At 49.1% G+C, this 27,187-nt stretch overlaps 2 protein-coding genes across 3 annotated transcripts; one reads left to right on the top strand and one right to left on the bottom strand.

The window, feature by feature from the left end:
* The first annotated feature begins 104 nt into the window (after window positions 1–104).
* si:dkey-119f1.1 (Structural maintenance of chromosomes protein 6-like) lies at window positions 105–9,408 on the top strand. Its single transcript, XM_049743816.1, has 27 exons — window positions 105–251; window positions 446–635; window positions 879–1,014; window positions 1,171–1,276; window positions 1,460–1,596; window positions 1,807–1,868; window positions 1,942–2,022; window positions 2,094–2,195; window positions 4,278–4,397; window positions 4,482–4,580; window positions 4,648–4,794; window positions 4,867–4,955; window positions 5,027–5,191; window positions 6,107–6,285; window positions 6,362–6,569; window positions 6,649–6,763; window positions 6,830–6,990; window positions 7,066–7,201; window positions 7,313–7,393; window positions 7,470–7,640; window positions 7,764–7,901; window positions 7,962–8,107; window positions 8,247–8,372; window positions 8,451–8,556; window positions 8,632–8,783; window positions 8,853–8,951; window positions 9,100–9,408. The coding sequence occupies exons 2-27, from the start codon at window positions 510–512 to the stop codon at window positions 9,182–9,184; spliced, it is 3,273 nt and encodes a 1,090-aa protein (XP_049599773.1). The 5' UTR covers window positions 105–251; window positions 446–509; the 3' UTR covers window positions 9,185–9,408.
* Window positions 9,409–15,307: 5,899 nt separating this feature from the next.
* Window positions 15,308–26,165, bottom strand: baiap2l1b (BAR/IMD domain containing adaptor protein 2 like 1b). 2 transcript variants are annotated; one of them, XM_049744927.2, is made up of 15 exons: window positions 25,936–26,165; window positions 25,807–25,867; window positions 24,587–24,662; window positions 24,428–24,514; window positions 22,846–22,907; window positions 21,934–22,005; window positions 21,171–21,305; window positions 20,049–20,201; window positions 19,817–19,972; window positions 19,615–19,732; window positions 19,318–19,537; window positions 18,086–18,148; window positions 17,535–17,754; window positions 15,730–15,776; window positions 15,308–15,528 (listed from the first exon to the last, which is right to left on the bottom strand). In XM_049744927.2, the coding sequence occupies exons 2-15, from the start codon at window positions 25,855–25,857 to the stop codon at window positions 15,456–15,458; spliced, it is 1,533 nt and encodes a 510-aa protein (XP_049600884.1). In that variant the 5' UTR covers window positions 25,858–25,867; window positions 25,936–26,165; the 3' UTR covers window positions 15,308–15,455. The 2 variants fall into 2 exon arrangements, with proteins under 2 accessions (XP_049600884.1, XP_049600883.1); XM_049744926.2 differs by having other exon boundaries at window positions 25,807–26,165.
* Between the last annotated feature and the right edge of the window lie 1,022 nt (window positions 26,166–27,187).

The following is a 27,187-nucleotide window of genomic DNA, read 5'->3' on the forward strand; positions in this document are numbered from 1 at the left end:
AATGCAAAAAAAAAATGCAATACTATTTTGGAGCGGGTTCTAAAAACATTTTCAAGTACTTTGATCGCAAAGAGAATAGACGATCATGATGTAATTTTTAAAGCGGTGTATGTTGAACGCGATCTCGTGTGTTCTCGCGAGATGTTCATTGGACTGCTTGGCGGCGGAATTTCGATTTCCAAATCTAGCAGGTTGTTACTTCTGCACCGCTTTCTGGCACATCTTCGTCTATCCCGTCGTTCGAACGCAAGGTATTCTGCCTCCATAAAGTTTCAAAGTCCTCAAGACCTAGTGAAAAGTCTCAGCGGCTATCAAAACGACTGCTCGCATTTTGCTGTCATCGTTCGATAGCAAGCTAATGCTAACGCTTCGTCGCTGCGGTGTTGTTGGGTTACTTTGTGATGTACGGTTCAGAATAGAACGAATGACAATGTTCATTTCACAGCCTGGCAGTGAGCGGCCGGCAGCGTGCCCTTCTCCTTCATCTTGCTTAGAAGAAAGAGCGCAAAATGTCCAAAAGGAAAGGCAGTCCTGTGAAATCAACTCCCCACAAACGACTGACATCGGTGCAGCATGACGACAACGAAGAAGAAGATCAAGACCAAGCTGAAGACCAAGACCAACTTTGCACACAGGTAAACATGGGCTGATCAGTGGAAGTTTGTACAAAGAGTGTAACTGCAAGAATCATAACAGAAACCCTGGTGGAGCTTAAAAGTCACTCTGCAAAGTAATAAGTATCTGTACTTGAATATCAAGAGGGATTTTCTGGTAACTTTCATTTTCCAGGAACGCTAATTTCACAAAAAGGGAAGTTAAAGAACAAAACGTTCTTTTATGAAATATAAATGTATTAAGTAACTACCTGTCTTGTTCAGGAGCAAATTGTGGCTGAGGTGGCGAGTGACGCCGGCATTGTGGAGAGCATCACGCTGAAGAACTTCATGTGCCACTCTTTCCTTGGCCCCATCAACTTTGGATCCAACGTTAACATTGTCGTCGGCCGTAATGGAAGTCAGTTATTGTGTCAGTTGTACCCTGGCTGGGCAATTAATCGATTCTTGTCAGGATGATAAAAATAACTTCATTTGAAGTCGCCCAGCCCTAATTGTGACGGCATGCTGCTTCTGTTTAGTAATTAAGCTTCACATGTGCTCTTTTTATGTGCAGGTGGAAAGAGCGCCATCCTGACAGCGCTCATTGTCTCTTTAGGTGGGAACGCGCAGGCCACAAGCAGGGGGTCGTCCCTCAAGAGTTTTGTCAAGGAAGGTGAAAGGTAAAGCTTTTACCCCAAAGTTGTCCTGCATCAGATGACCGAAGGCTCAAATTTTGATGTTATGCCTTTGTGCCATTTTTCAGCTCCTTTCATGTATTTTTGCAAGTGGTGCATTTCTGTCGACTCCCCACAGTGCCATCATCTCAATTCATGATGCTCATTTTTGCCTCTCTGTTGTCACAGCTCGGCCGACGTGTCCGTCACCTTGCGCAACCGAGGCAAGGACGCCTACAAACCTGAGCTGTACGGCGCTTCCATCATCATTGACGTGAGGCTCAGCCACGATGGCGTGAGAACCTACAAGCTAAAGAGTCAAAACGGTAAACCTGGCTCAATACTCAAACGCAACACGAAGGGATGTTGAAGATTGTACTAAAATGAACACGATGTAAAAGCGGGGCCCGCTGGGTGGCGGGTGACGTCAGCGAGAGCACGTGTGAGCGTGAGCTGGGCTCGACAGCAGCTCTTACGCCCTCTTGTATGTCTTCTACTGTCCAAACAAAAGTGTAATTCTTTCTTTTTCTTTGTAGGGCAAACAATCTCGACCAAAAAGGAGGAGCTTGCGTCGATTCTGGACAATTTTAATATTCAGGTTGGAGAGGATGGAGATTCTTTGTGTTGCTGATGAGAGCGCCGAACGATCAAGTGTCCTTTTGCTTGCCTAGGTCCACAATCCTGTGTCAGTTCTCAACCAAGAGATGAGTAAGAACTTCCTGCATTCCAAAGGAGAGGCAGACAAGTACAAGGTTTGTTGATTGACTCGACGGTTGTGTTTTCTGCGCTCAAAACAGATTTTCGTCTCGCTCTTTTTGCTCAGTTTTTCATGAAGGCCACGCAACTGGAACAGATGAAAGAGGACTTTATCCACATTAAAGCCACCAAGAATATGACCGAAGATAAAGTGGCGCAACATGGCGAGGTAACATCGGTCCGTCTGTCCGTCCGTCCGTCCGTCCGTCCATCCATCCATCCATCCATCCATCCATCCATCCATCCATCCATCCATCCATCCATCCATCCATCCATCCATCCATCCATCCATCCATCCATCCATCCATCCATCCATCCATCCATCCATCCATCCATCCATCCATCCATCCATCCATCCATCCATCCATCCATCCATCTTCTTCCGCTTATCCGGGGTCGGGTCGCGGGGGCAGCAGCTTTAGGAGGGCCTCCCAGACTTCCCTCTCCCCGGCCACTTCATCCAGTTCATCCCGGGGGATCCTAGGGCGTTTCCAGGCCAGCTGAGAGACAGTCTCTCCAGCGCGTCCTGGGTCGTCCCCGGTGTCTCCTACCGGTGGGACATGGCCGGAACGCCTCCCCAGGGAGGCGTCCAGAAGGCATCCTGATGAAATGCCCGAGCAACCTCATCTGGCTCCTCTCAACGTGGAGGAGCAGCGACTCTACTCCGAGTCTCTCCCCGATGACCGAGCTTCTCACCCTATCTCTAAGGGAGAGCCCGGAAATCCTGCGGAGAAAACTCATTTCGGCCGCTTGTATCCGGTATCTCGTTCTTTTGGTCACGACCCATAGCTCGTGACCATAGGTGAGGGTAGTAGCGTAAATCGACCGGTAAATTGAGAGCTTTGCCTTTTGGCTCAGCTCTCTCTTCACCACGACGGACCGGTACAGAGTCTGCATTACTGCCGACACTGCATCGATCCGCCTGTCGATCTCGCGCTCCAACCTCCCCTCATTCGTGAACAAGACCCCAAGATACTTGAACTCCTCCACTTGGGGCAGGATCTCATCCCCGATCCGGAGAGGGCATTCCACCTTTTTCCGACCGAGGACCATGGACTCGGATTTGGAGGTGCTGACCCTCATCCCGACCGCTTCACACTCGGCTGTGAACCGCTCCAGTGACAGCTGGAGATCACGGCCTGAAGAAGCCAACAGCACCACGTCGTCTGCAAAAAGCAGAGACACGATGCTGAAGTCCCCAAACCGGACCCCCTCAACGCCTCGGCTGCGCCTAGAAATTCTGTCCATAAAAATTATGAACAGAATCAGTGACAAAGGGCAGCCTTGGCGGAGTCCAACCCTCACTGGGAACGAATCCGAATTACTGCCGGAAATAAGGACCAAACTCTGGCATCGGTGATACAGGGACCGAACTGCCCTTATCAGTTGGCTCAGCACCCCTACTCCCGAAGCACCCTCCACAGAACCTCCCGAGGGACACGGTCGAACGCCTTCTCCAAGTCCACAAAACATATGTGGACTGGTTGGGCGAACTCCCATGCACCCTCGAGGATCCTGCCGAGGGTGTAGAGCTGTTCCACTGTTCCACGGCCAGGACGAAAGCCACACTGCTCCTCCTGAATCCGAGGTTCGACCTCCCGACGGACGCTCCTCTCCAGCACCCATGAATAGACCTTACCAGGGAGGCTGAGGAGTGTGAGTCCCCTGTAATTGGAACACACCCTCTGGTCCCCCTTCTTAAAGAGGGGAACCACTACCCCAGTCTGCCAATCCAGAGGCACTGTCTCCGATGTCCACGCAATGTTGTAGAGGCGTGTCAGCCATGACAGCCCCACAAAATCCAGAGCCTTTAAGAACTCCGGGCGGATCTCATCCACCCTCGGGGCCTTGCCACCGAGGAGTTTTTTAACTACCTCAGTGACTTCGACCCCAGAGATTGGAGAGTCCGCCTCAGAGTCTCCAGGCCTTGCTTCCACAATGGAAGGCGTGTAGGTGGAATTGAGGAGGTCTTCGAAGTATTCTACCCACCGATTCACGACGTCCCGAGTCGAGGTCAACAGCACGCCATCTCCACTGTAAACAGTGTTGACATTGCACTGCTTCCCCCTCCTGAGACGCGATCATCGAACTGCGGCCTAGGGTGTCGTGGCGAGGTAACGCAACAACAAAACTATTTTCTTATTTTCTTCTTATGGTGGTGAACTTATTAAACACGATGTCCTCTTGCCAGCCATCTGAGGTCTGAGAACGGTTTGAGTTCATCTTGGACTTTTGTTTGAATGTGTCGCAGTACTTGAAGGAGCTGAGGCGAAAGTACCTGGAGAAAGAGGATCGCTACAAGAGCCTGTCGTCCGTGGATGAGATGCAGACCAAGCTGGAGGAGTTACAGAAGCAAATGGCCTGGGCTCTGGTTCGATCTTTGCTTGAATCATGAAGCAGGTCAAAGAGACTTTATATGAAATGATTTTGGGCTGGACCTGGCAAATTTTGGCAGGTGATGGAGATAGAGAAGGGACTGGAGCCTTTGAAAGAGAAACTGCAGGCCAATAAACAATCTACGGAGAAATACGATGAGAAAGTGAACGAATGGAAGGTAATAACGCCGCAGCGGCCTCGAGTGTTTTCGTCCACATGAAGAGCATGCCCGCCTCTGCTTCCAGAACAAGGTTAAGGAGGCCGAACAGAAGTACAAACTGATCCAAGAACAGCTGGAGAGCATCACACAGCAGGTGCAGGAACTGCAGCCCAAATGTGCCGAGCTCAAGGCAGAGGCGCAGAACCGCGACGCCCTTTTCAAGTCCAGCGAGGTTTGCCTTGTTAGCATCTTCCGTTCCAACAAAAATCGGATGCATCCATAGCAATGGCTCGCTCGTCTCCAGGTCGCGGTCCACAGATGCCAGGTCAGCCTGAGGGACCTGGAGCGGGACAAGGCTCACCTGTCTTCCAAGATCAACGATCTGCAGCTCAGGTGCCACATGCAAACGCTCACGTGCAGCGTGCTCGCCCTCTCACGCGTTCTCACTCGGCACATCATTCCAGCATCAACCGGGCGACGGGCTGTGCCAGGCAGGCCAGGGTTGAGAGCATGCAGCGCATCAACCGCCACCTGGAGGATCTCCATCACCAGACGGAAACGCTGGGCCAGCAGATTAGCCAGTATCAGCACGCCTGCGCCCGGGCCAAGGAGGAACATGCCAAGATACGGTAAAAAAAACGCCCCGGTTCTCGAACAAATTGGTATTCAAACAAAAAATTCGAGATTTTTTTGCTTCGGATGTCGGACGAAATTCGGTTGTCGAACCTCGCGAGATGAGCTGAGAGGACCCGCATGCCAACTGACTCCGTTCGTTATTACGTTCTCGTTACTCTGAGGATTGCATCAACTCTAAGTAGTGGCAGTAAAGCCATCCTAAAACACAAAGACGCTCCTAAAGCAATGCGACACTGAGCGCCCGGCGCGCTGCGGTTGCGCGATCGGACCAAATTAAGCTCCCTGCGCACTGAGGTCCAAATTTTAGCGACCGCTCAGTCACAATAATGCGACCAGCACGGTGCAGTTGCAAGGTCGGCGGTGCGCAACGGTTGCGCATTCGGCGGTGCGCTGCAGTTGCGCGATCGGACAAAATTAAGCTCCCTGCCCACTGATGTCCACTTAAATTTTGGAAAGTACAACAGGACTTCAAAAATATTTTCTAAATTTCAGCGACGGCTCTGTCACAATAATGCGACCAGCGCGGTGCAGCTGCGTGGTCGACGACGCGCTACGGTTGCGCAATTGGACAAAAATGCGGAAATGAAAAAATGCTTAAAAAAAGGTGTTTTTTTTTTTTTGCTTGGAACGGATTGTTTTTTTTCCATTATTTATAATGGGAAAATATGATTCAGAATTCGAACATTTCACTTCTCGAACAGCCTTCTGGAACGGATTGTGTTCGAAAACCGAGGCTCCGCTGTATAGACAAAATTGTGTTTGAGTTCACCAAAGACTTGGCCAAAATCTCTCTCTCTCTCTCTCTCTCTCTCTCTCTCTCTCTCTCTCTCTCTCTCTCTCTCTCTCTCACACGTGCTCTCGCTCTGTCTTTTTTTTTCTTTTTCTTTTTTGATTTGACGTGCCCTCAGACGAGAGCACGATGCACTGAAGAAGTCCACTGAAGCCCACGCGAGGAACTTGCGGGCGATGGAAGGCAGTCGATCCAATCGGCTGCGGCGCTTTGGCGAACACATGCCAGCGCTGCTCTACGCCATCCAGGATGCGCACAAGCAGGGGTTCTTCAAGCACAAGCCACGAGGACCCCTGGGTAATATTCGGCCCGAGAATTCCGCGCAGCTCCAACAAGTCTGTGGTGTGGACGTGCGTCAACTTGTGCGCCGCAGGTTACCTGATCAGACTGAAGGACCCGGAGCAGGCTCTCGCCATCGAGGTTTGCTTGCAAAGTCTACTGCAGGCCTTCACTTGCGACAACTACGACGACGAGAAAGTGCTGAAGGGACTCATGGGCAGAGTCTTTGGGCCGCAGTCGGGCCGCCGGCCTCCCATCATCACCTGCAAGTTTCTCCCAAACGTCCACGACACCAGGAGGAGGTCAGGGAGGCTCCGGCTGGAACTGAACACGTTCACACGCATATCCAGGGTTGAACTTGGCCTGCTTTGTCTCATTTAGGGCTGTGAACCATCCGGACTACCCATCAGTGCTTCAGACTCTAGAAATTGATGACCCGGTGGTGACCAATTGTCTGATCGATCAAAGGGGCATTGAGAGCATTTTACTCATCAAGGTGTGATATCAAAAAACAAAAAAATGCCACTCGGGCTCGGTTGACTTCACGCGCGCTTCCCCGCAGAATCGGGCCGAGGCTTGTGACGTGATGATTTCCAGAAAGCCGCCCCCCAACTGCTACCAGGCTTTCTCCAAAGACGGCGACCAGGTTTTTGCCGACCGCTGCTACGCTGCCGAGCAGACGCGAGCCAACTACCTGTCAGGAGACGTGGAGGAGGAGATCAGGTAAAAGGTTGCAGGCCAGGTGTTGGCGCCGCCAGACGGGAGTCATAACCGGTGCTGCTCTTTCCTGTTTGGCAGACACCTGCAAAGAGAGGTAGAGACTCAAAAATCTCAGGCGTCGACCCTGCAGCGCCAAATGAGCAAGCTGGAAGAGGACATCAAACAAAATGAGAGACTGGAGATGGAAGCCCAAGCAGAAATGAAGACTGCCATTGTATTGCTTCACTTTCGTTGAGTTTGTTGTCAAATGTTGTTGAACAAATTGTTTGTAACCACATTGTATGACCTGAGTGCGGAACTCCTCAGAGGTGCGCATTTATTGCAGGACAAAGCCACAAAGTATCGACTGGAGCTGTCGGACCTGCAGAACTTGGAAGAGCCTCAGCTGGAGGACCTCAAGCCGCTGGTTGGTTGGTCGCCAAGCGCGCCATGCATGAGTCGGAGCACGCTTCCTCCGGTCGGCTCAACTGTAAACTTTACAGGAGGAGGATCTTCAGGAGATTGTCACCAAGATAGCGGAAGAGAACCAAAAGTGCGACGAGGCGAGAGCCCAGAGGTCTGAGCTCAAGGAGAACTACCAGAAAGCGGAGCAGGAATACAACCTGCACAAGGAGCGCATCAACACCATCGTTGAGAAGGCCGACGCCATCAAGGTAGGCGGCTCTCGTGTTGTCACTCACTTAGCATCAGCGTAGCAGTAATTCCATCAAGCTTGAAGCCTGCTATTGGAGAACCTCCGTAAACGTGTTCACCGCACCACACTTGTGCGCACCAAGGAGGAGCTGATCAAAGTGGACCAGGAGGTGATGAAGTGCAAACATCACAAGAAGTACTACGACGACAAACGCGGTGGCCATCTCCAAAGCATCCAGGAGCTAGAGGACACCTTGCGCAACAAAGAGCAGGAAGTACAGGTAGGAGCGTCCGCTGTGCACGTTGGGCAAGGATTTACCAGGACGCTCCTTCTGTGCCAGGTCAACGTGCTCAAAGCCACGCAGATTTGGCCTGAGCGCCTCCAAGTGAAGCGCACCGCCAAGAGCTTGGACACGGAGATCAGCCGACTCAAGGTGAAGCTTGCCACCCAGCAGGAGCAGGAGGGCGACCGCCACGAGATCATCAGGTACACACACACACGTAGAATTGTAAAAAAAAAAGGGGGGGGTGTGGTGGTGGTGGGGGGGGGGGGGGGGTGGAACTCATGGTGGCCACAGTCAATGGCGGACCCTGCAATGTGTTTCTTTTTCCCTCACAACACGCAGAGAATACCGTGACGCTCTGGAAAAGTACAAGAACACGGCGCGGCAGATGAAGAACCTCAACATGTTCATCAAAAGCCTGGACAGGGTGATGAATCAAAGACTTAAAGTTTTTGGTGACCTGAGGAGGTAGGCCGGGAAAGCCGCCAAGCTTCTTTCCCTGTGCAGTGCGTCCGAACTTGAAAAGTCTCCACACGTTGTTTTCAGTTTTCTGTCGGCGCGCTGTATATATTACTTCAGTGTCATGCTGTCGCAGAGGGGCTACACGGGAACCATGAACTTCGACCACAAGAACGAGACCCTCGTCATCTCGGTGAGGAGACCCCCCCCTACCCGGATAGTTTTGCAGCGACCGCATCTTCAAGGTGGTCTTATCTGGTCCCTGCAGGTGCAGCCCGGAAGAGGAAGCGAAGGCGACTTGGTGAACATGCGCTCACTTTCGGGGGGCGAGCGCTCCTTCTCCACCGTCTGCTTCGTTCTCTCGCTCTGGGCCATCACGGAGGCGCCCTTCCGCTGCCTGGACGAATTTGACGTTTACATGGAAAGTCGAGTTTGATGGCAACGCTCGCAAACGTGCGCGTCTTGACGTGTACTTTGATGTCGACTTTAGGACATGGTGAACCGCAGGATCTCCATGGACATGATCTTGCAGGTAGCTGAGAGCCAGCGCTACCGGCAGTTTATCTTCCTCACGCCACAGAGCATGAGGTAAAGAATGTCAAATATTTTCTTCTTTCGTCTCACAAAGTAACAATCAGACCAACAAAGCGCATCCCAAAATAACCAGTCACCTACCGTGACTTTGTTTTAATTGATTCTTATAAAACATTTTTTTACATCTTCCTTCTCTTTTAAGTTCTCTCCCGGAAACCGATCTCATCAACATCCTCCGTCTTAAGGATCCGCAACGAGGCCAAGAAAACCAAGATGAGCAATCCTAATGCGCATGTGAGATTTGCATCTTATGTTGAACAAAAAAATGTTCCTGCATAGATTTGAAAGGTTTGCATTTTTCACATTGTGGAGGGGCGTTTGTGGTTGTTTGTCTCCATTCACCCCCCCCCCCCCCCCCCGCCCTCAAGTATTTGTTTTCTAAGTATGTTGAGCACAAAAATATATATTTTTTATTTGTTTTTGAACACAATAAACTATTTTGCACCTTGAATTGAAGTGATGCTTGTCTCAGTTGCTCATAAACGTCTTTATTAGAACACAAAGTATTTTCCAGAATGTAATGGGAGTGTGCCTTGACAAGAGTTCAGAGTGATTCAATTTGGTCTCGGAGGGCCACTGTAGTTCTTAACATATCTCTTGGCATTTTTGTCACAAGGTTGTTAAGATAAAGCCTAATTGTGTTTGTGTACTCGGACGCTGAGACCGATATAATACTGATGTTCTAATGCAGTGTTCTAATGCAGTTATGACACGAGGGGGCGCAAGTGTACATAATAGAAGTTGAGGAACTTTCATTTATGGTCTTAAGGTCATGTCCACCTGAAAAGGGATATGTCGAGCGGTTAAGTCTTTTCTTTTCTCTCCATTCTAACCGATGAAGCAACAAGTGCATGTGTACATAGTTCCAAATAAGGTGGCTAAGAGCCCAAAATAAGTATTTGTCTCCAACGCACTCTTTCTTCGAGTCACGGTACAACGCCGCGTAGCTTAGCAAGGATACATGACATGTTTCATTTTCATCAATGCCCCATAAAGTCAAAACCAAAAGTTTATTTCAATCAGAAGTGCTCCGTTCACCAATGGAATGTGTCGTATACTAACCACAATTTTCAGTTGCGAGGAAAAATTCATTGGGCTTAATCTTAAACGCCTTCTAGTCCCAAGCAACAAAAAAACAAACGTCATATTAAGTAAGCAGATTTCGAATGACCTTACCATCTTCATCTTTGTTAATTGGGCCACACCAAAATAGACATTTTTAAATTTCTGTTGTAGTGCATGAATTGAAAAGATGTATTATTTTGGAAAAACAACCGGATTTTTTCCGACGTAAGGTTACCGGTGCGCCTTGATTATGTATTGACGCTAGTCTCGGGAAGCTGAGTACCCCCCCAAAAAAAAGCACGCAAACTAGTGAGAATCAGTCTTCGATACTTTTTCTCAACGGGAAAATGCCAACTGAGAAGCCTACTACCTCCAAGAACAAGTATTTCTTTTAACAAATAATAATAGAAGTCCTTAGACTTGAAACGCTGCTTGAATGCAGCAACAGGTGACTCAACCAATTAAGGCTGCAAACGAGCAAATGAAGCCTGCAAAACTGCTTCGGCACTTGGACAACAAGCACCCCTGATTAAAAGATGGACTTTAAATCTTTCGTTGTTTTTAGAGAAAAGACGTGATCATGAAAGAGGGACGCAATTAGGGTCACCACAACAAAGTAAAGCGAGATCGTCAAAGTTCGTCCGACTGATTCGCCCTTATCGTGAGTTGTATTTCTCATTAACGGTACACTCGTTTTTATGTCAGTCGTGTTGTTTTTTTTCCTCAACAGTTGTTACATGTCTCACCTCGAAGGCGGGTTTGTGAATGCATATAATCAACATTTGGTTCCGTTGTTCGTGTTTTTTTTACTTGACTTAGGACACTAGTTTTGGAAGTTTACGACGATATTTTCGAAAAGTGAAAACAAATTGGATATACAGTGATTCCTCGCATTTCGTTTATCGTGGCTTCACTACATTGTGGATTTTTTTTTTTCAAATTAAAAAAAAATTAAAAGTCAAAATAAAACTTCCAAATTGAGGAAACGTGTCCATGAGTGAGTCGTCACCTTATCGTGGTGGAGGGGTTTGTGTGCCCCTATGATCCTAGGAGCCATGTTGTCGAGAGCTTCATGCCCCTGGTAGGGTCACCCATGGCAAACGGGTCCTAGGTGAGGGGCCAGACAAACCACGGCTCACAGAAGCCCCTTATGATGAGTGATATAAATGGACTTAGTTTTCCCTCGCCCGGACGCGGGTCACCGGGGCCTCCCTCTGGAGCCAGGCCTGGAGGCGGGGCTCGAAGGCGAGCATCTGGTGGCCGGGCCTTCGCCCATGGGGCCCGGCCGGGCATAGCCCGAAAAGGAAACGTGGGTCCCCCTTCCCATGGGCTCACCACCTGTGGGAGGGGCCGAAGGGGTCGGGTGAGCTGGGCGGCAGCCAAAGGCAGGGACCTTGGCGGTCTGATCCCCGGCTGCAGAAGCTGGCTCTTGGGACATGGAATGTCACCTCTCTGGCTGGAAAGGAGCCCGAGCTGGTGTGCGAGGCAGAAAAATTCCGACTAGATATAGTCGGACTAGCCTCCACGCACAGTTTGGGCTCCGGTACAAGCCCTCTTGAGAGGGGCTGGACTCTCTTCCACTCTGGAGTTGCCCACGGTGAGAGGCGTCAAGCAGGTGTGGGTATACTTATTGCCCCCCGGCTGGGCGCCTGCACATTGGGGTTCACCTCGGTGAACGAGAGGGTAGCCTCCCTCCGCCTTCGGGTGGGGGGACGGGTCCTGACTGTTGTTTGTGTCTATGCACCAAATGGCAGCTCAGAGTACCCACCCTTCTTGGGGTCCCTGGAGGAAGTGCTGGAGAGCGCTCCTTCTGGGGACTCCATCGTTCTGGGTGACTTCAATGCTCACGTGGGCAATGACAGTGAGACCTGGAAGGGCGTGATTGGGAGGAACGGCCCCCCATATCTGAACCCGAGCGGTGTTCTATTGTTGGACTTCTGTGCTCGACACGGATTTTCAATAATGAACACCATGTTCAAGCATAAGGGTGTCCATGTGTGCACTTGGCACCAGGACACCCTAGGCCGCAGTTCGATGATCGACTTTGTAGTCGTGTCATCGGCTTTGCGGCCGCATGTTTTGGACACTCGGGTGAAAAGAGGGGCAGAGCTGTCAACTGATCACCACCTGGTGGTGGGTTGGCTCCGATGGTGGGGGAAGATGCCGGTCCGACCTGGCAGACCCAAACGCTCTGTGAGGGTCTGCTGGGAACGTCTGGCAGAATCTCCTGTCAGGAAGAGCTTCAACTCCCACCTCCGGCAGAGCTTTTCCCATGTCCCGGGGGAGGCGGCGGACATTGAGTCTGAGTGGACCATGTTCCGCGCCTCTTTGTTGAGGCGGCCGACCGGAGCTGTGGCCGTAAGGTCGTTGGTGCCTGTCGTGGCGGCAATCCCCGAACCCGCTGGTGGACACCGGCGGTAAGGGATGCCGTCAAGCTGAAGAAGGAGTCCTATCGGGCCGTTTTGGCCTGCGGGACTCCGGAGGCAGCTGACAGGTACTGTTAGGGTTTTTCAAATTATCCTTATCGTATGATTATGTTGGAATGCAACCGGTAATAAATAACCTACCTTGTCTCATCCTACACAAGGTCGTAAAACATCCCCTGATATGTTTTGACTAGAGCACAAGGGCTTCCTATTCAGTCTACTCTTACCCCCACTCTGTTTCTCTTAATAAATATCCACTTGCAGGAAGGAGGGCAGACTTCATTCCTGTAGCGAGTGAACTCTCCACCTGCAGGTGTCTAAAAGAACTTGCCTGTCTCCCGTGTGGTTCTTGCAAAATACGTTGGAGTGAGCAAATCTCTAACAGGTACCAGATGGCCAAGCGGAACGCGGCTTCGGCGGTTGCTGAGGCAAATACCCGGGCGTGGGAGGAGTTTGGTGAGGCCATGGAGAATGACTTTCGGACGGCTTCGAGGAAATTCTGGTCCACCATCCGGCGTCTCAGGAGGGGGAAGCAGTGCAACGTCAACACTGTTTACAGTGGGGATGGCGTGCTGCTGACCTCGACTCGGGACGTCGTGAGTCGGTGGGGAGAATACTTCAAAGACCTCCTCAATTCCACCTTCACGCCTTCCATTGAGGAAGCAGGGCCTGGAGACTCTGAGGCGGATTCTCCAATCTCTGGGGTCAAAGTCACTGAGGTAGTTAAAAAACTCCTCGGTGGCAAGGCCCTGGGGGTGGATGAGATCCGCCCCGAGTTCTTAAAGGCTCTGGATGTTGTGGGGCTGTCATGGCTGACACGCTTCTATAACGTTGCGTGGACATCGGGGACAGTGCCTCTGGATTGGCAGACTGGGGTGGTGGTTCCCCTCTTTAAGAAGGGGGACCGGAGGGTGTGTTCCAATTACAGGGGAATCACACTCCTCAGCCTCCCTGGTAAGGTCTATTCAGGGGTGCTGGAGAGGAGGGTCCGTCGGGAGGTCGAACCTCGGATTCAGGAGGAGCAGTGTGGCTTTCGTCCTGGCCGTGGAACAGTGGACCAGCTCTACACCCTCGGCAGGATCCTCGAGGGTGCATGGGAGTTCGCCCAACCAGTCCACATGTGTTTTGTGGATTTGGAGAAGGCGTTCGACCGTGTCACTCGGGAGGTTCGGTGGAGGGTGCTTCGGGAGTACGGGGTGCCGAGCCAACTGATAAGGGCGGTTCGGTCCCTGTATCACCGATGCCAGAGTCTGGTCCGCATTTCCAGCAGTAAGTCGGATTCGTTCCCAGTGAGGGTTGGACTCCGTCAAGGCTGCCCTTTGTCACCGATTCTGTTCATAATTTCTATGGACAGAATTTCTAGGCGCAGCCAAGGCATTGAGGGGGTCCGGTTTGGGGACCTCAGCATCGCGTCTCTGCTTTTTGCAGATGACGTGGTGCTGTTGGCTTCTTCAGGCCGTGATCTCCAGCTCTCTGGAACGGTTCGCAGCCGAGTGTAAAGCGGTCGGGATGAGGGTCAGCACCTCCAAATCCGAGTCCATGGTCCTCGATCGGAAAAGGGTGGAATGCCCTCTCCGGATCGGGGATGAGATCCTGCCCCAAGTGGAGGAGTTCAAGTATTTTGGAGTCTTGTTCATGAGTGAGGGGAGGATGGAGCGCGAGATCGACAGGCGGATCGATGCAGCGTCGGCAGTAATGCAGACTCTGTACCGGTCCGTCGTGGTGAAGAGAGAGCTGAGCCAAAAGGCAAAGCTCTCAATTTACCGGTCGATTTACGCTACTACCCTCACCTATGGTCACGAGCTATGGGTCGTGACCAAAAGAACGAGATACCGGATACAAGCGGCCGAAATGAGTTTTCTCCGCAGGATGTCCGGGCTCTCCCTTAGAGATAGGGTGAGAAGCTCGGTCATCCGGGAGAGACTTGGAGTAGAGTCGCTACTCCTCCACGTTGAGAGGAGCCAGATGAGGTGGCTCGGGCATCTTATCAGGATGCCTCCTGGACGCCTCCCTGGGGAGGTGTTCCAGGCATGTCCCACCGGTAGGAGACCCCGGGGACGACCCAGGATGCGCTGGAGAGAGTATGTCTCTCAGCTGGCCTGGGAACGCCTTGGGATCCCCCGGGATGAGCTGGATGAAGTGGCTGGGGAGAGGGAAGTCTGGGAGTCCCTCCTAAAGCTGCTGCCCCCGTGACCCGACCCCGGATAAGCGGAAGAAGATGGATGGATGGATGGATGGATGGATGGATGGATGTCCATCCTTTAGGACAATGTAGTATTGCTCCAAATGTTCGTTTACATTCCGTTTTCGCGAATTAGTATCTTTCTGCTAACTTGTTAGCCTGCCCGGTACTTCTTGTTGGTGACCGTACTTCGCGGATTTCACTTATCGCGGGTGCTTTTTAGAACCAATTATCCGCGATAAACGAGGGATTACTGTATTTGTCTTGTGCAATCTAGTGGTTCGGGTTATGTCGTTGGCATGGCTAGATTCTGTACATACACTTGGTTTGAAAATGTAGTAGTATTTTCAGTTGGTTCTGTGTTCAGTATGAACGATTGTATGGCTGAATAGCAGCTGGGAGACATGCTTCTTATTTACTCCAGAAAAAAACAACTCTTTCTTGTATTATGCACATTTTTACACTGGTTAGTCTTTATTCTTTAAGAACTGGGGTGATCTAGTAAAACTGAAACTTTATGCTGGGAAAATGACTTTCTTGTAAAACTACAACTTGAATAAACTTTCCAGACTTGAAGACAAGTAGTGCGTAACTAGCTGGGCCTAGCGCCTACATGGATGGGTGAGCTGCTCCTCCATTCCCAATGGCAACAACAAAACAACAATCATCCTGACAACTGTAGATGTGAAAGTATGTGTACATTTATTTCTCCTGGCTCCTCGTGCACGGTCGGCGTGTGTCTGTTTCCGAGTATCACCACCCCAAAGAGACATTTTGTGTTGAAATCCTGAAATCAGTCCTGTAGAAGTAAAAGTTGACCCGAGGTCAAATGACCGGGGCCGAGCGGTCGTTGGTGACTGTCGGACGTAGTCGCACGGTGGAAAACGGGTTGCCACCCCTGGAGAACACAGGAAGGAGCAGTGCGTTAACAGATGGGTCGAGCAATAGATCATAGCAGAAGACAAAATGAGGACCAGCGCCGGTCAATCGATAACGTTAGTTTTTCTCTTTTTTTGGACATATGGGTCCTCTTTATAGAACTGTCTTGACAGTGATTAGGAAAAAAGTAAATGATTTTGAACAACAGTGACCGACTTACGCCAGGTAAGCCGGTGGAGGTCTGGAAGTGCCGTTGATCTGGTTCGTCTGTGTTGGAAATAAAAAAAAAGAAATTCTCTTTAGTCACATGACATGTTAGCAAATACCTTTCGTGGAACATTCATAAAAAAAACACTGAACATGTTTCTGTGGAGCGAAAGACAACACAAGGCAGCGTGCGAAATCTTGATTGTCTGGAAGTGCCAGTCGGGACCACAAGTCGTCTTTACTATATTCTCGTTATGATACTGTTAATTGAGCTGAATTTATATACGCATTGCACAATCTACTCAACAGCCACAGTTTAAAGGGTTTAAAAAATCTCGTCACAAAATAAAAAGTAACTTTTAAAAATAGTTCCTTTTGCGTTACTTCGTGTGGTATTCTTATTGGGAAGTCTGAATTTGCATGAGGTTGTTTGGACATTGTCTCTTTCAATGCAACCTGCAGTTTTCCGCAGTGGCCACAAGAGAGCAGGCGAGCACAGAAAAACGTCAGCATTTTGGTTTATGCCTCAAACAAAAATAGAAACCATTTCGGTAGACTTGCACGTCCCACTCAATTATTTTCCTACCGTCATACGTGTCATTAAAAATATAACACATTTCCCGTCCAACAATGTGAGGTGATGAACCCCCCGCCCCCCGGGGGGGGGGGGGCACACTTTATTGACCTATTTCTTTCCGTTTGGTGCAAGTCGTTTTCAACAGCAAACCAGTGAGGTTGCATTTTTTTGGGTCCTGGTGTCAATGCATTCCAGAGAAACCACACCCCTCTCCCAGCCCGCCTTTCTCCTATTCTGTTAGTTTGATTCGATTCTCTTCAATTTTCAACAAAGCCTTCGGGCGTACTTTGCGGGCTACTGATTGTGAAGGCTTCGCTCGCTGTTCTGCTGTAGGTGAAATTGTCAAATTTGAGGCTTTGATCATAGCGATTGGACAAAATCCGTTGGACACTAAAAAAATTTCCGTTAAGGATTTTCTAAATACTCTCCCATACATCTAATCGTCAAATGTCCACAGCCTGCAAATATTAGCATTTCTTTCATCTATTGTGGAATTCTTGAAATACTAAATTCATTGTGGCCTTCGGTAGGGTTTTGGAAAAATTCAAATGCCCCTTGTTGGAAAGGTTCCCCACTTGACTGAAACCGACCTAAGTCAAAACCTGGTTGCCGCTACATTAAGACGAGCAGTTTTTTTATTTGGCCAAATGGAGGTTGCGTCTGTGTGGCAGTTGGTGTGCAAGCGCGAAAGCAGAAAATCTTTGTCAAGGAGTCGCAGGTGTTTTTCTCTGTAACTGGGCAACGGAGGACATAATATCGCCGGCGGCCGTTGCGCACACGACACTAAACGATGACTGCCTTGTGCGAGTGTGTTCATCCAACCAGACTAATTTAAAGTACAAATGCGTCAAAGAAAAAGAAACACGATGACCTCGAATAGCACGAGATAAAACTGGAGCGCAACATTCCGGAATTTGGAAAAGGGGTGGAGGCAATTGTGAACGGTTCAAGTCTGAAGTTTGATGTCACACTTAATGGTGGAACTGTATTTTAGAATGGCAACAAAGACCCTCTATGGGCTCAAAGTGTCATTTTGCACATTTATTGTACAACAATTGGGAGCGGCCTCCGTTGGTATTGTTGCAAGGGAGTTAATTCCTCGTGTATCAACTGTTTTGATTTCCTCAAGTTGCGGAGGGGCGGGTAGCGTTTAGAGAGTGTCAGGTGAAGTATCATACAGTCACGGTTTGTCTACCGACTTGAGAACAAAAGAATGAGCACCACGTGAGCTCGCGACTGACCGTGTGATGATCAAATGAGGAGGAGGAGACGGCGGAGGGTGTGGGCGAGTGGTGCCCGTGATTGTTGGCGGCGAAGGGCTGGCGAGTCTTGATGGCGGCGCGGCGGGGGCCGTCGCCGTAGTCCTCCGGTGGGAGGATCATGGTGGCCTCGTCTGTTTCCGTGTCCTGGTGGTGCAGGTTGACCACACTGCGGCTGCGGAATGGCGTCGTTGCCGACGCACTGCAGCACATTTGAAAGCACATGTGGTCATGATGAGCAAAATGGACATTAAATAGCTTCCCCCCCCCCCACAGTCACTTTAGGAAGCTGAAAAAGTTTGCTTTGTTCACAGCACACTCAATGGAAAAGAAGGGTTGACCTGTGGGAGGGGGCTTGGGGTGACAATGAGAAGCAAATGTTGAGCGAGGGGTGACCCCGTAAGGGTTCCATAGCTTATCGCTCCAAGAGGGGAAACTAAAGGAAGCGGGGCTGACAATGCGGCTGCTTGCAATGTGAGACCTGTGCATGTGTGTGTGTGTGCGTGTGTGTGTGTTGGTTGGAGTCTCCTTACCTGTTGTTGTTCACGAGCGGCTCCGAGAACGCACGGCAGTATGATGAGGGGAACCAGCCCCTCCTGCAAGTAAGAAAAAGACACACGATGAATCAGCTTAACATTTTCTGGGAAATATTTCAAATTGGGAGCGTGTCAGATGGCACTCGGCAACTTTTATTTTGCTTGAGCAGATTCATATTTTGCTGCGCTTCCGCTTTTGTTTCTATCGAGGCATTGACAGTGAATGCCACCGCACCCCTCTCTCCGTGCGTGTCAATATTTGCACACAAGATAAAAATACACGGTCGCCCGTGCTGACTCCTCGACAGCCGACTCGTAGCGTCCGGCACAATTGGGACCTGAGCGGCGCCGCCATAAAACAGTTGCCAGAAAAAAAAAAAAAATTAACGCTCCATCTGTTTCAAATTCAGCGTGAGTGTGAAGATGTTTTTTTCTTTTCCTCACTTGTGTTTGCGTGGGTGAGTTGCCCAGTTACATTATCAGAGCTGGAGACAAAAAGCAAGCAAGCAAGCAATCACAATGTAGCCTGCTCACAAGGTCCAACGCTGATAAGCACCATGAGACCTTCCTCTTTCTCTTTTTTGTCAACTTTTTTTGAATTTTTGAGCCGTGATTTATCTCAGACCTTGATCCTCCCCCACCAACAGATCAGACTTTTCTGTTTCTATGATTTGGCTATTTAGAGATGCATATTTTTGTCATATTCTCTCGCAAGTAAAAAGCTGCCTTGAAAGATGAGGGATCCTGTTTACCAGAATTTGCAAATATAAATGTTGTCTTTAATGAATAAAAGTCTGGTCATCTTAACGCTAACAAAGGCAAAGCGCCTCTGATGGGCTAACAAACAGCACTTGCTTGACCACAACCGGTGAAGGAAAACATGTAGATGATCACAAGACCTAAGGCATATCTTCTTTCGCCTCTGCAAAGAACGACCAATGTCGTGTCATGTTTTGTCATGCTTTCTGAGGAGTTTTGACAAGCTCCTTTCGATGTTTGTACAAAGTCCGGATGCATGTAGTGGCTAAGTAGGAAACCAGAAGGAGCAGCACAAGGTTCCGTAGATGGAGGTAAGAATGTGGCGGTGGCGAAAACCAGTCAAATTCTTTACACCGTATTTCGTGAGTCGCTTGTGAGACTTGGTTAAGAGAACTAGGATAGTTTTTGCGCTTGGCCACTCGGACTTTCTCGTCACATCGAGCAAAAGGAGCAACCGACACGACACTTACTTTCCGTTCTTCTCCATTTCGCCGTACATCCAGCCGTCCTTCTCTTCGGGTATGAGCAGGATAATGACGTCGCCCTCGTCGAAGCTGAGCAGGGTGTTGTTGTTGCCAGCCGTGTGGGGGAAGATGGTGCGCACTCGCGGCCTTTTGCTCGCCACATTGTTGAGACCCGTGGCCACCGACACCGACCTGGCCAGATTGCTCTCGCCGTTGCTCTCGTGATCTGCCGGCGGAAAAAAATTGGAAGGGCGCGGCTGGAGTGGGGTGCTGGGGGGTCACCTGAGAAAGCCAGCGCGCTACCTGTGGTGGTGGTGGTGCTGCTCGTGACACCGGAACTTTGTTTGCTGTCTGGAGAGAACATGTTGACGAGAGGGCTGACGTGCGCCTTCTGAGATGGAGCGGGCGGAGCTGAGATGTTCTGTCAGCGTTGTGAGCATGTTAGCTTGCAAAGGAGCACTTGCGATGCCTGTTGACTTTTTTTGGGGGGGGTAGATCCACGTACCAGACTGTGTCGCGAGGGGGTGGGGGAGGGCAGCGGCGTTATTGAGATGGGCGTACGCAGTCCCTCGATCATGCTCGTGACACTTTCGGGCATGTCCGTGGCGTCGTTGCACTGGTCCTGCCAACTGCTCAGCTTGGACATCAGGATCTCTCTTGCCTGGCCAGAAAAACAAAACAATGTTTGCAGAGGGCTGCCGTGCAAACTGTCAGCTGTGTCGTGTCGCGTGTGTCACCTTGTCATGAAACGATGCGATCTGATAGGAGAACATGCAGTGTTTGTCCACCAGGAAGCAGAAGCGCCTCTTCTCCTCCAGCAGAGCCTCTTTGCAGCCGTCGGCGATAAACAGCTGCATGTCCATTTGGCGGCTCGTCAGCGTCTCCACGCACTGACCACACACGCACACAAAATCGCTTTCCGGTCTGTCTCAAGCTTGCGGGAAGGCAACCTTACGTGGCGTTATCTTGCCGTCCATATGCTAGACCGCTAAAGACTCGCTTCTCAAGATGAAGCGATTCCATTTTTCCACTTTGTAATCGCACCCGGGCAGCGGGTCGTGGGTTTGGACAAAAAGGTCTCGTAAAAGGATGGACAAAAAACAGGGGGCAGGACGCGTCCAGTGCGTTATCTCCAAAAAGCAGAGGCGTGCGTGTCTGCAGGCTGCATCGATTGATGATTCCTTGAGAGCTTTGCTTCACCCCCTTCGGGAATCGCTCACCCACTGGCGGATATTCTTCATTATGCACCAAATCATTGTTTTGTGTCATAAATCAGGTGTCATTCACTTGCAAGCTTTGGGCTATTGTTTGTCAATTAAAAGGAGAGGCAATTAAAATAAAGAAAACAATGTCGTGACTGGGACTGTGTAATGAATGAAAATAATCTAATCGTTAGAAAAGGTTTTGTAGAAGCGAGTCATTTTTTGCCAAGACTGACATTTTGAAAGCAAGTGCTCGGGCAGAGCTCGGAAAACAAAGCAAGCGTGGAAGGTGGCCAGCTGGCATCTTTCCCACTAACAATTCAAAGAGGCAAGAAAACCAAAACGAGGCATGCAAATGTTTCGAGATGGCTCCGGTGGACATCGACAAAGACAAACAAAGCTTTTCACTTTTCACCCGTGGGCGCCCGACCATGCCTGTTGCTACGGGCAACCTGTATTTTACGGAAGCCGAGCGCTGTCTACTATCCTCGGAGAAGTCAACTCGGTGATCCGTAATGTTGGCGCTCCTCAACGAGAGATCGTTTGCCCAACCGGGGTCTCCCTCAAAACCACCGACGCGGCGTAATTACATCTTGGCTAATATCGGCCCTTTGCGTGTGTGCAAGGTGTCTGGCGGTGCGTCGGCATCCGTCTCACCTCGCTCTCCTTGTTCTCGTACTTGTTGGCATTTTTGCCTTGGCTCTTTCTCCTGAGCTTCTTCAGGTCGGCCTGCGATTTCTCCACCGAGTCCTGCTTCATCTTGTGCTCCATCTGGTACCGCTTAAACGTGGCCTGCAAACGGCACAATGTCGTCATGCACAGCTCTTTTTTTTTTTTTTACATTCTGGACAGTGTTGCTTTATTGCGACTTCTGCAGCACGTGTCTTTTTGGATTTAAACACATCAGCTGGCGGCAACCACAACTTCAACTCCTCAATTTGTTTGACGCCAAAGCAGTTACAGCCAGCTTACATTAAGAACCGCAATTAAAAGAAGTAATGACATAATGACTCCAATGTCAACTGGCGCTGCCAAATAGTCAGAACAAAGACACTCGGGGTGAGTCGCTCGAAATACAAATGAGCCTAATTGGCTTCAGTGGCGTTGTGGTGTCTGCTCGCAAGTGGCACAAAAATGACCCGAACGTAAGTTGTTTGCTGAGCAAATGTTGTTGCACCTGCCCCACAGTTCTGCTTGTGTTTTGGGTAGGCCCCCTTAGACAAGTTCAGGATGGGCAGCATGTAGGGACATTTCTCCAAATCAATCCGCTTGCAGTCGAGTCAAACTGTCAAATCTGTTCTGACAAACTTTACTTTGTCTCTTGCTTTACATTGACCTGTGATGTCATAATTTTTCATCTCGGTGAAGGATTTCCAACCCCTCCACAAAACCTTTTTTTTTTTAAATTACATTTACTCACAGTCATGTATTTCACATCCATGTCGGTCTTTCGCTCCAGCTCACTTATGATTTCCCTGTGGAACCTCTTGAACTTCAGGTAGCCACCAGGGTTGATAAAAGAGGAGAGAAGACAATTAGAAACGTGGATGAGGAAAAGCGTGTTAAATAAGAGAAAGAGCATTGAGATTGGTGCATTGGTTTTGGTGCATGTGTGCGGGCGGGCGCTAGCTGGCTGGCTGGCTGGCTGGCTGGATTCAAGGTTGCCCTTGTGAGTGAGTCAGAAAGCAAGCGTGGGAATGCCCACAGACTCATCCCGCTTCCTCTTCAGCTGTGACTCTGGCTCATTGGTGCGAGGGTGGCCAAGCCTGCGGCCAAGCCTGCGGCCCGGCTTGCATGCGGCGTCCGCACGGAGCACTATAGAGCAAGCCCAAATCACCCTTCTATTAACCACACGCCGTGCCGCTATTAATGACCGCCGCTTGTGCCCCTCCCATCAATTCCTCTGACGTGGATTCATGCCGTGACTCACTGTCCATCCACAAGCCAGCCCAAGCCCGCCCACTCATACTGTGCTCATACTCTGAGAAAAACCATTTCGGAGGAGCGGCTCGCAACTTTGTCGCAACTTTGTCGCCACTTGTGCTTCCGCGCACGTTTTTTTCCACAGTATCAAACTGGGCTATGCCCTGTTTTGTTTTTGCCCTTCAATGACAGACAAGTAGTAGCTTGTGCAGGTTAAATTTGGCTCACTGTAAAAAAACAAAAACGACGTGACTTTTACAGACAGTCAGGTCCTCTTGTATTGTAAATGTTTAGTTTCCCCTCCTCACCCGGCTAGTCAACTTTTGCTTGGGGGGGGAGGGGGCAGAGCCCCGTTGGGGCAATGACTAACCAGACAGTCAACTCAGCCAACAACATAACGTGTACTCACATTGTCCTCCCACTCAAAAAAAACTTTCCTGTGGACTTCAGAGATTCCCATTAGCACCATTCCTGCCCAGGAAAGAAGAAAAAAGTTCAAGTATGAATGGAATGCAATGCTTGATGAACTGCAGATAAGCAAGAAGCCAGCACGTTTGCTTGCTCTTTTTTGCTAAGCGAGCCAACTGCGACATCACATATCACAAAATGATTCTTTGACCCTCAAGCTCGGACCCGTCAACCGTCATCGGTTTTGGATGATTTTACAAAAGATTTTGCTCAAAGAAAGAAAAAGGAAATGAAAAGGCGTGCGTCGCAACCAGAAAAACTGGACCGGCAAGTGTTGGGCTAATCAGAAAGAGATTAGATGGCAGGCGGGCGGGCAGGCCATTTGATGTCTCTGTGTGCACCTCGCCAAAATCATCAATTCAGGATTAGGACGTGTGCAAACCCAAAACTGAGCTTAAAAAAGAAAAAACCTCCCTTTGACCACTGGTGCGCTTGGCCTACTTTCAGGAGGGCGGCGTTTGATGTTGAAAGCGCCATAGTTGAGATTGAAACATAAAAGCAACATGTAAGGAAACCTTTGGAAACAATGAAACAGGTTGACATTGAAGAGGACCAAAAATCAATATGCGGCTCGAGCGTACCGGCTCACTTCCGTCTGCTTTCGAACATGCTGCATGTGTACGGCGCCGCCACTACATTTGGCGACTTGCGCACTTGACAACGCATCACACATGACTTAGTGTTTCTCATGGAAAGCACAGAAGTGTCCCAAAAGGTGGCGACAAATAGAAGACTAAAGGAAAGACGCATTATTTCATTTTCTGTCGCTTGTGCCACTGTGAGCGGACAGCCTCGTTTCATTGGCCGTTGCCATAGCAACCGAGGTCATAGCAAAGGACCTAAACTCGGATGATAAAGGTAAATTTGTGATAGAGTTGTCACAATCTCAGGGTCCATCGTTGTTCGGGAGGAGAGCTCTCCGAGTGCTGCCCTTCCAAGCAGCATTTTGCTGGCACCATGCAAAGCAGCCCACAGTCCTTCCACACTTTGTCTTTTGTGGTCCAAATAATGCTGGCAAGGTGAGCACCACGTGACGCAGCATGCAAACAGGAAAGGAAGTCGGCGAGCCAAAGCACATCGGCGGCTTTCCCCTTGGCATTTCAGCTGCGTCAACACTTAGGGATTGCGCGAGTGTTGGAAGGAAAGAAGTGGCAACCTTTGACCTCTTGCGGTCGAGGAGGATGACCAGGAGCAAAAGGAAGGCCGAAGGAATTCAAGGAAGGCAGCAAGAGGACAAGGCGCAGCGGTCCTCCGATATCTCTCAAGGGTGTCCCGTTTCTGGCCTGCGACGCGTCACTGAAGCTCGGGTTTCAGGTCTTGAGCGGCCTCGTGAGCGACACCCCTTTGGAGTTTGGCGGTCTTTGACGTCGCGGCTGCATTCATGTTGAGCGCTCAACGACAACAACGTGTGACGGGAGAGCAACCGGGCGCCAGCTCCCATTGGGCCGCTTCATTTAATTAGCAGCCACAAGGCCGTTGGCAAACATCCAGCGACTGCTTACAAAGTCATCTAATGCACTCACCTAATTCTCTGGAGACGGGAGACACAACGGCACTCTCGCCAATTTTAGCCATGGCGTCAAAGTACAACCTTCCTGCCAAGGTCATTGCTGGGGAGAAAATTAGAAAAGACATAAAGTCTTCAAAGTGCTCCCAGACGGGGGCGGCGGCAAAATGCTCACCCGCCACAGATTTCTCATAGTTCTTTCCCAGGTTGACCAGGTTCCTCAGACCCGGGTTGAACTGGTCCATCACATTCTACGTGCAAAGAAAGAGACTTTGGTTAAACGGAATGACAATCGCACGCTGTTGGGGATAGCGTGAGCTTTCCCAAACTTAGCGCATCACTAAGTCTACATCTCAGGAACTTGGAATGTTGTCAAATGCCCAAGCTGATTTTCCTTTTTTTTTTAAAATCACCAATGTGTGATCCAGTTGCAGGAAGAATTGTGTTGCTTACGTTGAGCTGTGCTTATCCTTTCCTTTTGTGTGCATATCCATGTCCGGCTCACTCACACCCAAACTCAGAATGCAGGAAATGATGAAAGCCAAACATTTCCGCCGCCTTTAGCAACTTTTGCCAATGAATGACGTGTGAAGTGGAGACACTATAGATAGCGCTCGTTGGATGGAAATGATTAGGTGCTCTTGCTGTATAAGCTTCTCAAACAACAGCCATGAATAATTAAATCAGCAGCCGTTTCTGTGTTCCCACCAAGATGCTGTGACAGCAAGATAGAAAACAATTTGTGGTTGAAACTATTATTAGTATTACTATTATTATTATTACTATTACTGATAATAGCGGACAGTTTTACGAATTATTGCTGTTTCATTTTTCCCTTATTATGATTGATGATGATTATTATTATTTTGATGTCACCTGTTGCACATTTTTGATTGTTGTTGCATCATATTGTCATCTGATGAGATTGAAAAAAGCAACAAGTCTGTTATAACAAAGAAAGCCTTATCGTACAGAAATCTGTTTTTCAATTATTGGAGGAATAAAATTAAAAAAGTTGTCAGAAAGCAAATACTGTTCAGTACATGATTTCTAGTATTGGTAGTCTATTCATCCCGTGATTGAAATTGTGTTGTTATAGCAGCACTATTACGTCAAAAAATAGCAACCGTCAAAAACTGCAATTTCTTGACAGTCATATGGAAGTCCACAAACAAGCTATGCTCAGGATTCTTGCTTTGTTTTTGTTTGCTGAAAAATGTACTAATAGGATAAAGGTAATTAAAAGCAAGGTGTTAAGCATGATGATAACTGACGCAAAACTGCAACGTGTCTATCTACGCTTTAGAAGACGCGAGCGCTTTCCGGCTTGTGTTCCTCCTTTGCGCGCTTCTGTGGGCACACCTGTTGTGTTCCCACAGGATCCGATCGACCCACCTTGTATGTACTTTCAGTCAGCTTGTTCACCTCCTCCGCGCTCCTCGACATGTTTAAATCCCTTTCGGAAAAAAAAAAAAAATTGAGATACAAAAATACAACTCCAACGCGACGGTTGAAGATGTCCACCTTCGGTCGACAACAAAGAGAATTGGGAGGGTGGCCCAAAAAACTACGGTCGCAGAAAAGTCGTCATTGCCGAGAAGAGAAGCGAAACGGGCTCATAAAGCAACATCGATTAAAATGTTTTTGTTTTGTTTTTTTAAAAAGATGAGGGAAGTCCCGGCTGCGTTAGGTTGCCAAGCAGGTAAACTAAACTGCTGTCAAACTTGTTGCGGGTTGGCAAGTTCGCGCGAGGGAAGGGGGCAGGCTCAGATGAAGCTCTTTTAGTGCACCCAACCTTTTCCGCTTATCGGTTTCAAATTAAAACAAATACGAACTAAGTAAAAATACTTTGGTCCTGCATATTTAAGTTCATTTTTACCAATTCTCTATTTTACTTTGATAATTATTTTGGAAATATCTGTCATGTCTTGGTGCCTTTCATTGTTCCATGTTCTGTATAAAATGATTTAAAAAAAATGCTTCATTTTATTGCAGAGTATTTCCAATTAAATCAATATCTTTGCTTTTACCCGAGTTTTTCTCGTCACATATCTGTACTTGCACTTAAGTACTGTGAACTGGTTGCCAACCAATCGCAGGGAACACAGAGACGGACAACCATCCGCGCTCGCACTCACACCTATGGGCAATTTGGAGTGCTCAATCAGCCTATCAAGCATGTTTTTGAGATGTGGGTGGAAACCAGACTTCCCGAGGAAAACTCATACAGACACGGGAAGAAAACTATAAACACAGGGAGGGCCGGAGATGGAATCAAACCCGCACCCTCTGAACTGTGAGGCCGACGTGCTAAACAGTGTTCTACCGTGCCATCCTCACCGAAGTATATATTTTGAATATTTTTCTCTTTATTCAAGTAAGTGGGGGGTTCCCATTAAATTAAAAAAACAACAACAACAAAAAAAAAAAACAACAAAAAAAAAAACATTGAAATGGATCACCAGCGGCCTGTTTTATTTTGAAAGCACTACTTTTGTCGTCTGTAGTGGATCCTTATGTAACTTGACACAAACTGCAACGCAGGTGTACAACCTGGAAAGCGAACAACGAGGGTAAAAATGGAAAGTCGCGCTCCCTGGAGGCAACCAATCATTACCACACTCACACTAAAAGGGGAGTTTAAAGTCCAGAAAAACATGTTATTTGCGAAGTTGGAACGCACCAGGCAGGCATGAATACGGATGATGTGATGCAATGCGGCAGCCAAGAGAAGATACTCATCAGCCCTCTGGGAATAGAAATAGTACACAACCTC

This window comes from Syngnathus scovelli, chromosome 16 (assembly GCF_024217435.2).
Source record: "Syngnathus scovelli strain Florida chromosome 16, RoL_Ssco_1.2, whole genome shotgun sequence".
Lineage (NCBI taxonomy): Eukaryota > Metazoa > Chordata > Actinopteri > Syngnathiformes > Syngnathidae > Syngnathus > Syngnathus scovelli.